The sequence below is a fragment of the Doryrhamphus excisus genome, chromosome 16 (genome assembly GCF_030265055.1).
Source record: "Doryrhamphus excisus isolate RoL2022-K1 chromosome 16, RoL_Dexc_1.0, whole genome shotgun sequence".
In the NCBI taxonomy this organism is placed as follows: domain Eukaryota; kingdom Metazoa; phylum Chordata; class Actinopteri; order Syngnathiformes; family Syngnathidae; genus Doryrhamphus; species Doryrhamphus excisus.
The window spans coordinates 13,718,987-13,732,865 of record NC_080481.1 but is presented as its reverse complement, the minus strand read 5'-3'; the positions used below and the strand labels follow the sequence as shown (position 1 = coordinate 13,732,865).

At 43.0% G+C, this 13,879-nt stretch overlaps 1 protein-coding gene across 1 annotated transcript in view; it reads left to right on the top strand.

The window, feature by feature from the left end:
* The first annotated feature begins 157 nt into the window (after positions 1 to 157).
* LOC131104294 (acid-sensing ion channel 1-like) overlaps positions 158 to 13,879 on the top strand; it is a 41,214-nt gene continuing 27,492 nt past the window's right edge. Inside the window, exons 1-2 of the mRNA XM_058051317.1 lie at positions 158 to 1,124; positions 5,835 to 6,030. Coding sequence (XP_057907300.1) covers positions 763 to 1,124; positions 5,835 to 6,030 — 558 coding nt within the window. The 5' untranslated portion in view covers positions 158 to 762. The remainder of the gene's footprint in view (positions 1,125 to 5,834; positions 6,031 to 13,879) is intronic.

Here is a 13,879-nt window from a genome sequence, read left to right as displayed (position 1 = left end):
CCCCTTAAATGTCTTAAAGGAAATAAAATAAAATAATGCTTCCAGACCGCTGCATTTCAATGTCATCACTCAGGGAGGCAGACTGGCTCATTTTCTCCATCTGATGTGAAAGTAAAAGTCGTACAGGTGAACATTAGGGTGTCAATCTCTGGCGCATCTCCTCTACAAACACGCACACACACACACGCACACACGCACAGAGCCAACCTCACGACTCACAGCAGCGACCACAACAAAAGTGTCTGCCTGAGGAACCACGTCCACAGCAGAAGACGCGGAAGATGGAAAACGCTCGCAAGGAAAGAGACTCGCATTGCGTGGAGCCACGCTGCAGCTCTTCTTAAATCAGCTGAATTGTCCCAAAAAAAGGATTTCCCTTCTTCTTTTGTGTCTCCTCCTGCTGGCGTGCACCCATCATGCGCGCTTCACTGGACTTCTACCAGCAAATTTACGGACTGATGAAACATTAAGTCGTGCTGCGTTCATGGACCTTGACATCGCTCACGGACCTTGACATCTTGTTTAGTTGAAAGCAATTACATTTTTTTTACTTTTTCTTTACAAGAGTTGTACTGGGTTGTTTTTTTTTACACCAGTGTGAGTGAGAGATGGCGTGTCGATTCCACGGGTGTTTTTCTGTGTATTTGCACCTGAGCAGGTGGACAGTTGACGCCACAGGTGAACACAATTGAATGAACGAGTGGATTCGGACGGTGATTTCTGATTCTGTCAACTAACACGCACACACACAGCGTCGTGGGGATGGATCTGAAAGTGGAAAGGGAAGAAATGGACACAGATCAACCGCCACCCATTGAAGTTTTCGCGCACAGGTCCACTTTGCACGGCATCGCGCACATTTTCACCTACGAGCGCTTCTGCTTCAGACGCTTCCTGTGGCTCGTCTTGTTCTTCGCCTCCCTGGCCGTGTTGTTGTACGTGTGCGTGGACAGGATCCATTTCTACCTGGAGTACCCTCACGTCACCAAACTGGATGAGGTCACGACCCCGATCATGACGTTCCCCGCGGTCACTTTCTGTAACCTGAACGCATTCCGCTTCAGTCAAGTGACACGCAACGACTTGTATCACGCAGGGGAGCTGCTGGCGCTGCTCAACCACAGGTACCACTCTGTTTGACAAAAGCCGCTATATGATCAATCAATTACTGTTTTGTATCACATTGATTGATTGACACTTGACACAGTGGATCAATTAACACGCATGCACGGGGAGAACATGCAAACTCCACACAGGGATGGCCGAGGGTGGAATTGAACTCGGGTCTCCTAGCTGTGTGGCATATGCGCAAAACACTCCCGCACCGTGCAGCCTTGATGAGGAATATTAATTCATTCCTTTTCTACCGCTTATCCTCACGAGGGTCGCGGGGGTGCTGGAGCCTATCCCAGCTGTCTCTCTTGGGGTGAGAGGCGGGGTACACCCTGGACTGGTCGCCAGCCAATCACAGGGCACATATAGACAAACAACCATTCACACTCACATTCATACCTATGGACAATTTGGAGTCGCCAATTAACCTAGTATGTTTTTGGAATGTGGGAGGAAACCGGCGTACCCGGAGAAAACCCACGCATGCAAACTCCACACAGAGATGGCCGAGGGTGGAATTGAACTCGGGTCTCCTAGCTGTGTGGCCTATGCGCAAAACACTTTACTACCGTGCAGCCTTGATGAGGAATATTAATTCATTAATTTTCTACCGCTTATCCTCACGAGGGTCGCGGGGGTGCTGGAGCCTATCCCAGCTGTCTCTCTTGGGGCGAGAGGCGGGGTACACCCTGGACTGGTCGCCAGCCAATCACAGGGCACATATAGACAAACAACCATTCACACTCACATTCATACCTATGGACAATTTGGAGTCGCTAATTAACCTAGCATGTTTTTGGAATGTGGGAGGAAACCGGAGTACCCGGAGAAATTGCACGGGGAGAACATGCAAACTCCACACAGAGATGCCCGAGGGTGGAATTAAACCCTGGTCTCCTAGCTGTGAGGTCTGCGCGCTAACCACTAGACTACCGTGCCACCCCAAAAGGCAATATGTGAAAGGAAAAAATACAAACTCAGGTTGTGCAAAGGCATCAATTGGCGAATGGGAGATGTTGCAGTATTGTCTTGTTGAAAGACATTACCACGCTTACAATCTGGTTACTATTGTACATGAAGTATTATTATGTGTTTTATGTGTAAAGTTAAATAATATTGTGGGGATTGAGCTGGTTGTTTACAGAGTAAAAACATCAACTGCCACCAGTGTGTACCACAGTTTGATGTGAAGGTTAAAGAAATGAAGAAGAGACATAGCTCGGAGCTTGGAGATGATGTCAGCCTCCGATGAGCTGTCATTGCAGAGATGCCATCAGCATTCAGTGCCTCCGGTGGCTTCACTAAGTGGCTTCATAGCCAATCTTTGAAGATCTGAATGCGTCTTGTCATCATCCCACGTCATCCTGAAAGCAAACAATGTTTTGTCAAAGTTAAAAAGTAAAGCCAAATGGTCTGAATACACTCATTTTGCTGCTTCTGTCTGAAATAGGATTAATGCTCAATATCATGTCTGAGTTTGCAAAGTAGTGGGGGTACTGTCGCACCCCGGGCAAAAATGCTTTTGGCATTAAATTCCATTTGAGTCTGCTTCCATGTTTGGAATCACTGATATGAGAAATATCTCTTGTCATGATATTTAAAATGCACACATGCTGAAGTGCAGGCCTCTGCATCGGTTATGGGATTTCTCAGAGGGGCCTTTTAGGTGGCCGTAGGACGGATTTTTTTTGTTTTGATCTCAGTTCCACATCATATATTGTCAGCTTATGTTTATATGTCGTACAAACAAATTGACAGTATTTATATTAGATGTTTCTGAAATAGGCGGCACGGGGGTCGAGTGGTTAGTGCGCAGACCTCACAGCCAGGAGACCAGGGTTCAGTTCCACCCTCGGCCATCTCTGTGTGGAGTTTGCATGTTCTCCCCGTGCATGCGTGGGTTTTCTCCGGGTACTCCGGTTTCCTCCCACATTCCAAAAACATGCTAGGTTAATTAGCGACTCCAAATTGTCCATAGGTATGAATGTGAGTGTGAATGGTTGTTTGTCTATATGTGCCCTGCGATTGGCTGGCGACCAGTCCAGGGTGTACCCCGCTGTGATAGGCTCCAGCACCCCCCGCGACCCTCGTGAGGAAAAAGTGGTAGAAAATGAATGAATGAATGTAGAGGCGGTGGTAGAGGCTCTATATGTGCCCTGTGATTGGCTGGCAACCAGTCCAGGGTGTGCCCCGCCTCTCGCCCGGGGGCGGCTGGGATGGGCTCCAGCACCCCCGCGACCCTCGTGAGGAAAAGCGGTAGAAAATGAATGAATGAATGTTTCTGAAATACAGTGGATACTGCTATTTATTACATACAAACGCCACACATGAATGGTGAAAAACATTTAAGTGTGACAAAAACAAATAAATCAGGAAGTGGCAAACTCTTTTTCACACTACGGTAGATTAATAGTCATAGTAGCAGTCCAAAGTATCATTAACACCCTTACACACGAGTAATATTATGACTTTTATTATGACGCTACCTTTTTAGTTTTTTTGAGAGAGGGAAAAAAAACGTAGCAATCTTCTCTTAGCTGAGTCCATTAGAATGGTGACATTTTTAATAATGGCACCCAGGGTGATCGCAGCCAGGAGCTACAGCTTGTGCATTTGCAGCTATTCAGCTCCCCTTTGATACGATGCGAAGTGGTCAGATTTTCCGAAGGTCTTTTTGATGAAAGAAGACTTCCTGGAGCTACCCACAATGCTGAGGGAGATATGGGGTGTTTACTGGCCTTTTAACATGGCGGAATGGCATCTGGTGATCTGCACAAGACAAATATCAAAGACATTTAAACTGAATCAATACTAGGGTTTTACATGCAGTCATTTGTAATGTGTGCTTATACGTTTTATCATTTCCTTCCTTCCTTCCTTCCTTCCTTCCTTCCTTCCTTCCTTCCTTCCTTCCTTCCTTCCTTCCTTCCTTCCTTCCTTCCTTCCTTCCTTCCATCCTTCCTTCCTTCCTTCCTTCCTTCCTTCCTTCATTCGTAATGTGGTGCTTATAAGTTTTATCATTTCCTTCCTTCCTTCCTTCCTTCCTTCCTTCCTTCCTTCCTTCCTTCCTTCCTTCCTTCCTTCCTTCCTTCCTTCCTTCCTTCCTTCATTTGTAATGTGGTGCTTATACGTTTTATCATTTCCTTCCTTCCTTCCTTCCTTCCTTCCTTCCTTCCTTCCTTCCTTCCTTCCTTCCTTCCTTCCTTCCTTCCTTCCTTCCTTCCTTCCTCCCTTCCTTCCTTCCTTCCTTCCTTCCTTTCTTCCTTTATTCGTAATGTGGTGCTTATACGTTTTATCATTTCCTTCCTTCCTTCCTTCCTTCCTTCCTTCCTTCCTTCCTTCCTTCCTTCCTTCCTTCCTTCCTTCCTTCCTTCATTTGTAATGTGGTGCTTATACGTTTTATCATTTCCTTCCTTCCTTCCTTCCTTCCTCCCTTCCCGCTTTTCAAAGACTTTTAAAAAGTGTGTGAGGCAAATTGAAGAGAGACCAGGAGGATTCTGGACCTGAATGTAAAAATTACAGCATTCACTTTTATTGCAAATGTTGAGCCAAAGTGAGAGGTCAACATCAAGATAGCAGGAGGGGTTGGACCGGAGAAGGGAGCGACTGGTCGACAGCCAATCACAGGGCACATATAGACAAACAACCATTCACACTCACATTCATACCTATGGACAATTTGGAGTCGCCAATTAACCTAGCATGTTTTTGGAATGTGGGAGGAAACCGGAGTACCCGGAGAAAACCCACGCATGCACGGGGAGAACATGCAAACTCCACACAGAGAGATGGCTGAGGGTGGAATTGAACCCTGGTCTCTTAGCTGTGAGGTCTGCGCGCTAACCACTTGACCGCCGTGTCGCCCAGTAAATATGACAATGAGGATTAATTATCATAAGTGTGAAATATGCCCATTTCCAGTGGCAGTTCTTGATTGAATGACGCCCTGGGTGGAACCACACTGAATGCTAAGACCGAGCCTGCGAAAAATAAATGGGATTTTTTTTGTTTGCCCCTCGAGGCGGCCCCAAGAGAATGCCGCCGCGGGCAACTGCCCATATGACCCATGGCTTGAACCACCACTGCCCATTTGTACTGTATTTTATGAACAGGAAGATAAATGACAGGATATGAAATGTGGTGGTTTAGTGACACTAGTATTACTAATGTACTGTATTAGAATGTACTAATATTATATATTAGTCCAGTACGAAGGTCTCTGCAATGGCTTCCACACATACACGCATAATAAAGATGTTATTGTGATGTTCGGAGTGTCCTTGAATGCACCTCGCTATTGATGTGTTCAAGTCAGGATAAGGTTATAAAAGAGCGGGAGGTTCTTTATGACTGTGCGGGGGTGCTACACTGCCTTCATAACAGAGATGATGCGTATGGGTTAATTACACTAATAATTTTAATGCAGTAAATGAGTTACTGCTGTTAATGCACTATTTTTGAAAACCCTAATCATAAATATATGATATTACACATTATATTTGACAACTGTATAGGTCAGGCTTCACCTTTTTAGACTTGTGAGAAAGTTTTTTTTCCTGCTCGGAGGCAATGAATAACCAACTGGTGTTATGACTCCTCCATCCTGATACTTCATCTGCACTTTACTACTTACTGAGTTCTGGGAGCAAAAAATGGCAATAAAGAACATATTTCATATTTCCATCAGTAAATGATTGTCTGTTTTATCGTTGTGTGTGCAGGTATGAGATCCGAGACTTGCATCTTGTGGAAGAAAGTGTTCTGGAAAGCCTGAAGGTCAAAGCCGACTTCCACAACTTCAAGCCGCGACCTTTCAACATGTTGGAATTCTACGACCGCACCGGTCATGACATCAACGACATGCTGCTGTCTTGCTACTTTCACGGCACCGAGTGCAGAGCTGAAGACTTCAAAGTGGTACGTTTGCACAGATGAACACACACCTTTCCATACCTCCTAAAGTTTACCTACAAGTAAATCTTGTTAATAATTACCATGGAAACCCAAACGTTTACTACTATCTCCTTCTACATAACACATACTATGTTATTCTAGTCATTACATCTTCAACCATACGTACAAATAGGAGTTTACGACCTCTAATGAATTTCCTTCCTTCCTTCCTTCCTTCCTTCCTTCCTTCCTTCCTTCCTTCCTTCCTTCCTTCCTTCCTTCCTTCCTTCCTTCCTTCCTTCCTTCCTTCCTTCCTTCCTTCCTTCCTTCCTTCCCTCCTGTCTTCCCTCCTTCCTGCCTTCCCTCCTTCCTTCCTTCCTTCCTTCATTTGTAATGTGGTGCTTATACGTTTTATCATTTCCTTCCTTCCTTCCTTCCTTCCTTCCTTCCTTCCTTTCTTCCTTGCTTCCTTCCTTTCTTCCTTCCTTCCTTCCTTCCTTCATTCGTAATGTGGTGCTTATACGTTTTATCATTTCCTTCCTTCCTTCCTTCCTTCCTTCCTTCCTTCCTTCCTTCCTTCCTTCCTTCCTTCCTTCTTTCCTTCCTTCCTTCCTTCCTTCCTTCCTTCCTTCCTTCCTTCCTTCCTTCCCTCCTTCCTTCCTTCCTTCCTTCCTTCATTCGTAATGTGGTGCTTATGTTTTATCATTTCCTTCCTTCCTTCCTTCCTTCCTTCCTTCCTTCCTTCCTTCCTTCCTTCCTTCCTTCCTTCCTTCCTTCCTTCCTTCCTTCCTTCCTTCCTTCCTTCCTTCCTTCCTTCCTTCCTTCCTTCCTTCCTTTGTAATGTGGTGCTTATACGTTTTATCATTTTCTTCCTTTCTTCCTTCCTTCCCTCCTTCCTTCCTTCCTTCATTTGTAATGTGGTGCTTATACGTTTTATCATTTCCTTCCTTCCTTCCTTCCTTCATTTGTAATGTGGTGCCTATACGTTTTATCGTTTCCTTCCTTCCTTCCTTCCTTCCTTCCTTCCTTCCTTCCTTCCTTCCTTCCTTCATTGGTAATGTGGTGCTTATACGTTTTATCATTTCCTTCCTTCCTTCCTTCCTTCCTTCCTTCCTTCCTTCCTTCCTTTGTAATGTGGTGCTTATACGTTTTATCATTTCCTTCCTTCCTTCCTTCCTTCCTTCCTTCCTTCCTTCCTTCCTTCCTTCCTTCCTTCCTTCCTTCCTTCCTTCCTTCCTTCCTTCCTTCCTTCCTTCCTTCCTTCCTTCCTTCCTTCCTTCCCTCCCACTTTTCAAATACTTTTAAAAAGTGTGTGAGGCAAATTGTAGAGAGACCAGGATTCTGGACCTGAATGTAACAATTACAGGATTCACTTTTATTGCAAATGTTGAGCCAAAGTGAGCGGTCAACGTCAAGTTAGCAGGAGAGTTTGGACCGGAGAAGGGAGTGGTGAATCCTGTGCTAAAAAAACGACATTTAGAACCTGAGTAAATATGACAATGAGGATTAATTATCATAAGTGTGAAATATGTCCATTTCCAGTGGCAGTTCTGGCTTGAATGACGCCCTGGGCGGACCCACACTGAATGCTAAGGCCGAGCCTGCCAAAAACTCCTATTTGTATGGTTGAAGACTTAATGACTAGAATAACTAGAGTATGTGTTATGTAGACCTCTAATGAATTTTGGGTTTTAAACATTTCTGTTTAGTGCTGCTGAGTTAAAAATGTCCAAAAGCATTATTTGGGGATTCTTCAAGAAGAAGAAAATCAGGAAATCATATCGCCTGAAAGTGAGGCACTAAGCAAATGTGTACATATGTACGTTTTTGTCCTTTTTTAAATTGCTGTTTGAGTTTCGTGTTTGAGTTCTGCATAATTAAGAAGTACCACAGAATAGAGAATATGTATTGTGAACCTGACTGGAGTGAGAATCGCTTGCTAAAAACTGAAACTGCAGGATTAAATGACAATCATGTCTACCGCAGAAATCCTGCTGTTTGCTGTTGTTCCACTCATCAATTAGTCACTGGTAACATATAGTAGATCATCCCACGCCAGCCCACACCAGGCTCTCATTTGAAGCGTGGGAGATTTATTTTAGACATTAGGGCATGTTAGTAGTAATAATATTTCATATTTCACACGGGGCACATTAGTGGGTTGACACGCAAGAAGAGCTCTTTTTGGAAAAGCACTGAGGCACAGAGGTTGATGTAAACAGTAGTAGCTCTGATGATTCATTTTACTCACTTCGCTGCGAAATCCGGTGGATGAAAACTATGTACCATAAATTCCAGAGTAAAAGAAAACTATATATATATATATATATATATATATATATAACTATATATATGGTTAAATTCTTATCTTGTGACATCTGCTTTACTTCAGTACTGTACCACTCACAAGCGATCAGTGCATTCCCAACAAGCATGTCAACCCAAAATGTATACCTAAAAAATATACAAACATGTACAAATACAAGTTTAAAATTAGTTTATACACGACAAGTCAGAGGTTTCCAAACAGTACCTCATGAGCTACCAGTAGCTCCTAACCACTTTACAAAGGGTTCAGTTATTTATTATGAACTCCGATATAGACAAAATTACAAAGTGGGGTTCGGAATCGGTCCCTCGTTTATCGCAGGAGACAGGTTCCCAAAATAGTCCGCAATAAATTAAACTTTGCAATTACTTTTCTCACATTTCTCTCTTGTTAAACACTCAAAGTTCAAATCATGTTAACATTTTTAATGATTAATCTCTTTAAACATTTTTAAGAGAATTATTAAGTGACATATTCACTCCATATACATGCCTCGTACCGGCGCCGTTCAACTGTAGCGTTTTTGTATCCTTGTTAAAACATATTGCTCCAGTTATAGTGTTACTGTTTTACTCCTCATAGTCCTCCATAAAAAAATAATTTACAGTATTCCATAATGGCGCCCTAGTGATCATACAACTATGATTGCTGAGGAAAATTGTGCAGAACACAATGGGCGGGTTCTCATTTAGTCAGTCATACGAACTCGACATTCAACTCTCACATTATGATGCAACACCGTCTACTGGTTAGCAGTCATAAATACAATCCCACACATACAATAGAGCATCAATAGATCGCTCTAGTACATCACAAGGGTGCAGAACACAATGCACGTTCATACGCTGCTAACTTTTTTTTCATTTTAAAACATTTGTACCCATGATTCCTAAGTTCTATTGTGTTTAATACGTGGTTGTTTGGTCAGCAGTCTTGAAAATCCAAGCCTCTCATTAACCTTTTCTTCTCATTTGAGAGGAATAGATAATTTATGTGCTTACAGATGCAGGCACGCATACGGGCAGCCTGTCTCCTGTGATAGAGCCATTGCTCTCCTCTTTGAAACAGCACTACTCTGCAGGAAATTACATCTGTCCAGAACACAGAAGCAAAGTAGGTGCTTCCCCCCAGAGCGGTTTAGGGCCTTTATTTCCCTCTTCTGAACTTCCCTTTGTTGTCTAAATCTGTGCAGAGTTGTAGAAAAGTGGAACATGCACTTCCTTTGATGCGATACATTGGTAATCTAGTTCCGCAGTGCTTGATGAATGATGAAAAGATGTATACACCCGCTGACACTTCTTTGTACGGAGATCAAAAGGGGGGGGGAAGAGGCTGATAGGACATTTTGATACATTTGCATCAAGAATACAGAGTTTGAAATCAGCTGTTTGGGCTTGAGAGCAAGCCTCGTGTTAATGGGTTAAGTCTACGTTCGATCTTCCACCTTGAAGCCAGAGTCAAAGTCATGTAGGTGGTCACTGAAATTGAGTCAAATTCAGTCAAATTGTACCCAGACAAACGTCAGCTAAAACAGGGGTCTCAAACACGCGGCCCGCGGGCCAAATGTGGCCCGCAGGACACTAGTTTGAGGCCCCCGCCTTGATATGAAAGTTTAATGTTAGTTTGATATGGATGCTGTATGGTATCATGTACCCCAAAAAAATTATTACGTTTGATTAATCTTCATGTTAAAGGTTAAATAACTGTTAATAGTTATCCTCCCTATCTGTGTGGAAGTGGTAAGTTTTTGGCTATTTAAGTGTAAAGGAAATAACTTGATGAAATAACAGATGGCGGTAATGCACACGAAAGCTGCTTGCCAACCGCCAATAAACAACAGAAGAAGAACCCACCCTGACAAAGATACCTGAAGCAATTGGAATATTTGGGTCCATATATTCATGGCTATTGACATTTATTCATTCATTCATTTTCTACCACTTTTACTCACGAGGGTCACGGGGGTGCTGGAGCCTATCCCAGCTGTCTTCGGGCGAGAGGCGGGGTACACCCTGGACTGGTCGCCAGCCAATCACAGGGCACATATAGTCAAACAACCATTCACACTCACATTCATACCTATGGACAAATTGGAGTCATGTTTTTGGAATGTGGGAGGAAACCGGAGTTTTCGGGGAGAACATGCAAACTCCACACAGAGATGGCAGAGGGTGGTATTGAACCCCGGTCTCCTAGCTGTGAGGTCTGCGCACTAACCACTCGACCGCCGTGCCGCCCGGCTATTGACATAATATTTGCAAATGATGATTAATCAATATTAACTATAAAATGTGATTTCGACACTTAGAGACATGGATGTAAGGTGACTATAGGGATGTTATTTCATATCTAAAGGGCTTTAATAAATATTTAGAAAAGTCTTAAAAATTAATTTAACGCGTCTTAGGGTCTAAACTTGGGGTTCCATTTCAGTCCCGTGATGTTTCATCTCACAAGTTTCCGGTTTGAGTGCTCTAAAGCTCAAAAGTGTTTGTCCCCAATCGGATTTGTCTTAAAGCAACCCTGAGGCTACCCTCACCTCCCCCTGACAACACCGCCACCGCTTGGGGCAGGAAATGAAGTCCACTCCTTAGAGAGCTAGGGGGCCTTTTATAATACCCATGCTTGAATTTCCATGAGATTTAGTGGTTTAAAGCGACAGAAGCGAAGCGGCCCACCACCCACACTGCCCCGGGGGGAGGCATGTGGGTCAGCACAGCTGTGCGCCGTTTCCCGGATCCTAAACATGGTGGCAATCTGAGCTTTGCAAAGTTATGTCACCTCTCAGTCAGGGTGTTTACCCCCATTCTGTCCCCTCACGTCCTCCAATCTTCAACCGCATTCTTAGTTCGTCTAAAGCCTCATGTAGTGAATCCCTCACGTCAGCCCCCCCTTTGGGCATGACAATCCTCATTATGTTGTCGTGTCATGCTTTTGCCTCCCTCCCTTTCCTCTCTCACTTCAATGCCCTTCCCTTTTGTTCTACTTGCTCTCATCACATCCCCTTTCAATTAGGATTGAAGGGCTTTGTGCACTAAAAAAATATCTCTTAATGAAAACTCATTTAAGATATTAGGCAGGAAATCACTCAAACAGCCGACTAAATGCATTTTCATTTCCCTGCACACTCTGTGGTGATTAAAAAAAATGGATGCATGTAGCGGATTAAAGTCATATTTGCCAACATGCTGAACGGAGACTATTTAGTGCTGACCACCAGCACATCACGGTCATTGCAGGCCAAAGTAACCACGGCGCCTAAATCAGCAGGTGAATACTCAGGGCTCATAAAGGAGACTTAATCTTCTGCACAAAAAAGGCATCTATCAGCAGTGGGACTATCGAATGGGAACGGGAATGAAGTTTGACTTTACCGAGCGTCTTTTAAAATGTGTCATCGCGCTCAAACTCACTTCTTTCAGTGAGTTGAACTTTTGTACTTATGAACTTAAAAAGGTATTTTAAGTGCTGTGTGAATCTGGATTAATACATAATTTTTTATATCCCTGCATGAAAACAAAAAAAAACACTTTTCAATTTTCATTTGGCTTTACCTGTCTAAGATAACTGAGATTGAAAGTTAATTTATCTTGTCAACGGAACTCAAAATTAATCATGTCAACACAATAATCCAAACATCAGAAATCATCGCTAAATTTACTGCTCAAATGATCATCAAATGTGTTATGAATCAATTATTTGTTACAGCAACAAATACCCTGATGCTTCAAGTAGTCAGAATCAAAAATTGTAATGAGATTAAACACAGTTTTCAAATTAATTAATCATGATTAATCACCTTTTGTACTGTACGGTATGTCTGAAGTATGCTATTTGTACTGTATTTTATTGAAAGAAAGATAAGACAGTACAAGATTATAATATATAATATGTATTGTATGTCCCAAAGACAGCTGGGATAGGCTCCAGCACCCCCCGCAACCCTTGTGAGGATAAGGAGTAGAAAATGAATGAATGAATGTATTGTATTGTATTAACAGCTCCTATAAATGTAGTTAGAATGTTGTATTTTCGTGTCAAACGATGCCAAAGTTTGGGATGGCTCAAAATGCTGCGTTTCAAAAGGCGTGGTAAAACTGTTCCTTTGTGATGTCACAGAGGGGAGGGACTTCCTTATATGGTTCATAATTAGGAAGTTTGGGCGTGTGACAAATCATAGCGGAGTGAGTTTTTGTGTGGAATAAATAACAACAGACCGTTTTGTCAGGAAGCACAAATCAAAGGAAATACAGATGGAATAGGTGCAGATACTGGAAAAATCGAAAACATTTTCTGTGCGGGTTATTGTGTGGAGCTGCTTTATAGGAGACCACAACTCAATACAAAAGGGTAGAAAAATTAGCATTCATTCATTCATTCATTCATTTTCTACCGCTTATCCTCACAAGGGGTGCTGGACTACACCCTGGACTGGTCGTCAGCCAATCACAGGGCACATATAGACAAACAACCATTCACACTCACATTCATACCTACGGACAATTTGGAGTCGCTAATTAACCTAGCATGTTTTTGGAATGTGGGAGGAAACCGGAGTACCCGGAGAAAACCCACGCATGCACGGGGAGAACCTGCAAACTCCACACAGAGATGGCCGAGAGTGGAATCGAACTCGGGTCTCATTTATATCTCATTTATATATATTAATAGTAACATTTGAATCACACTTTAGCTGTGTTATTATGAGAAATAATGAACAACTTAAGTTGAATTCCCATGTTTTGAGTTTACTTTCTGGGATTTCCGAGCATACTTAAATGCACCAAATTGTACTTAAAAACTAAAGACCTGCAAAGCGAGTGATAAGAAAACCAACGTATTGTTTTTCTTTACATGCATAATAAAGATATTGTTGGCATATTTGGACTATTTATGAATGCATCTCGCGGTAGTCGACAAAAAAAAAGGTATCACATATGTGACTGTGCCAAGCAGGTTTACGAGCTATATGATATATGCTCTTCATGCCTCAGAGATCATCCCATGTTGTTTAAGGGCGGACAGCCACACAGCATCTCCATGACTCCAGCTGGTTTCTAGACAGATCAGTAATGCTGCTCAAACACGCTCTATTTGCCCAAGTCTATGAGGGGAGGGTTTGCTTTTTTTATAAAGACATTTTGGACCGAGTGGGACTGAAAATAGCTCAAGTGGTCTACATTGCTCTGCCCATGGTTTATTTATCCCGAGGTTCAGTGCAGGTGACTCTGCAGGCCCAGACTGTGCACAAACCGGCAGAAGACTTCAATGACATGCTGACTATTGGAAAGCGGAATGAAGCAGAGCTCCCGATGAGTTACCTCAGCTTAAAATCTGCTCCATCTTGTGAAGAAGTGGCAGGATTCTGCACCATCCGGAACCCTCTTTTTGACGAGCAGAATGAGCTTTTCCTGTTTCTGCCCTCTGAGTGTTCCCAAGGTCACCGTGTCAGCCTGAATAGCAATCATGACAGACTGTGTTTCAATATTTCACTCCAGGCAGAAGCTGTAGTAATTCTGCATTTGATCAAATTTACCTAAGATT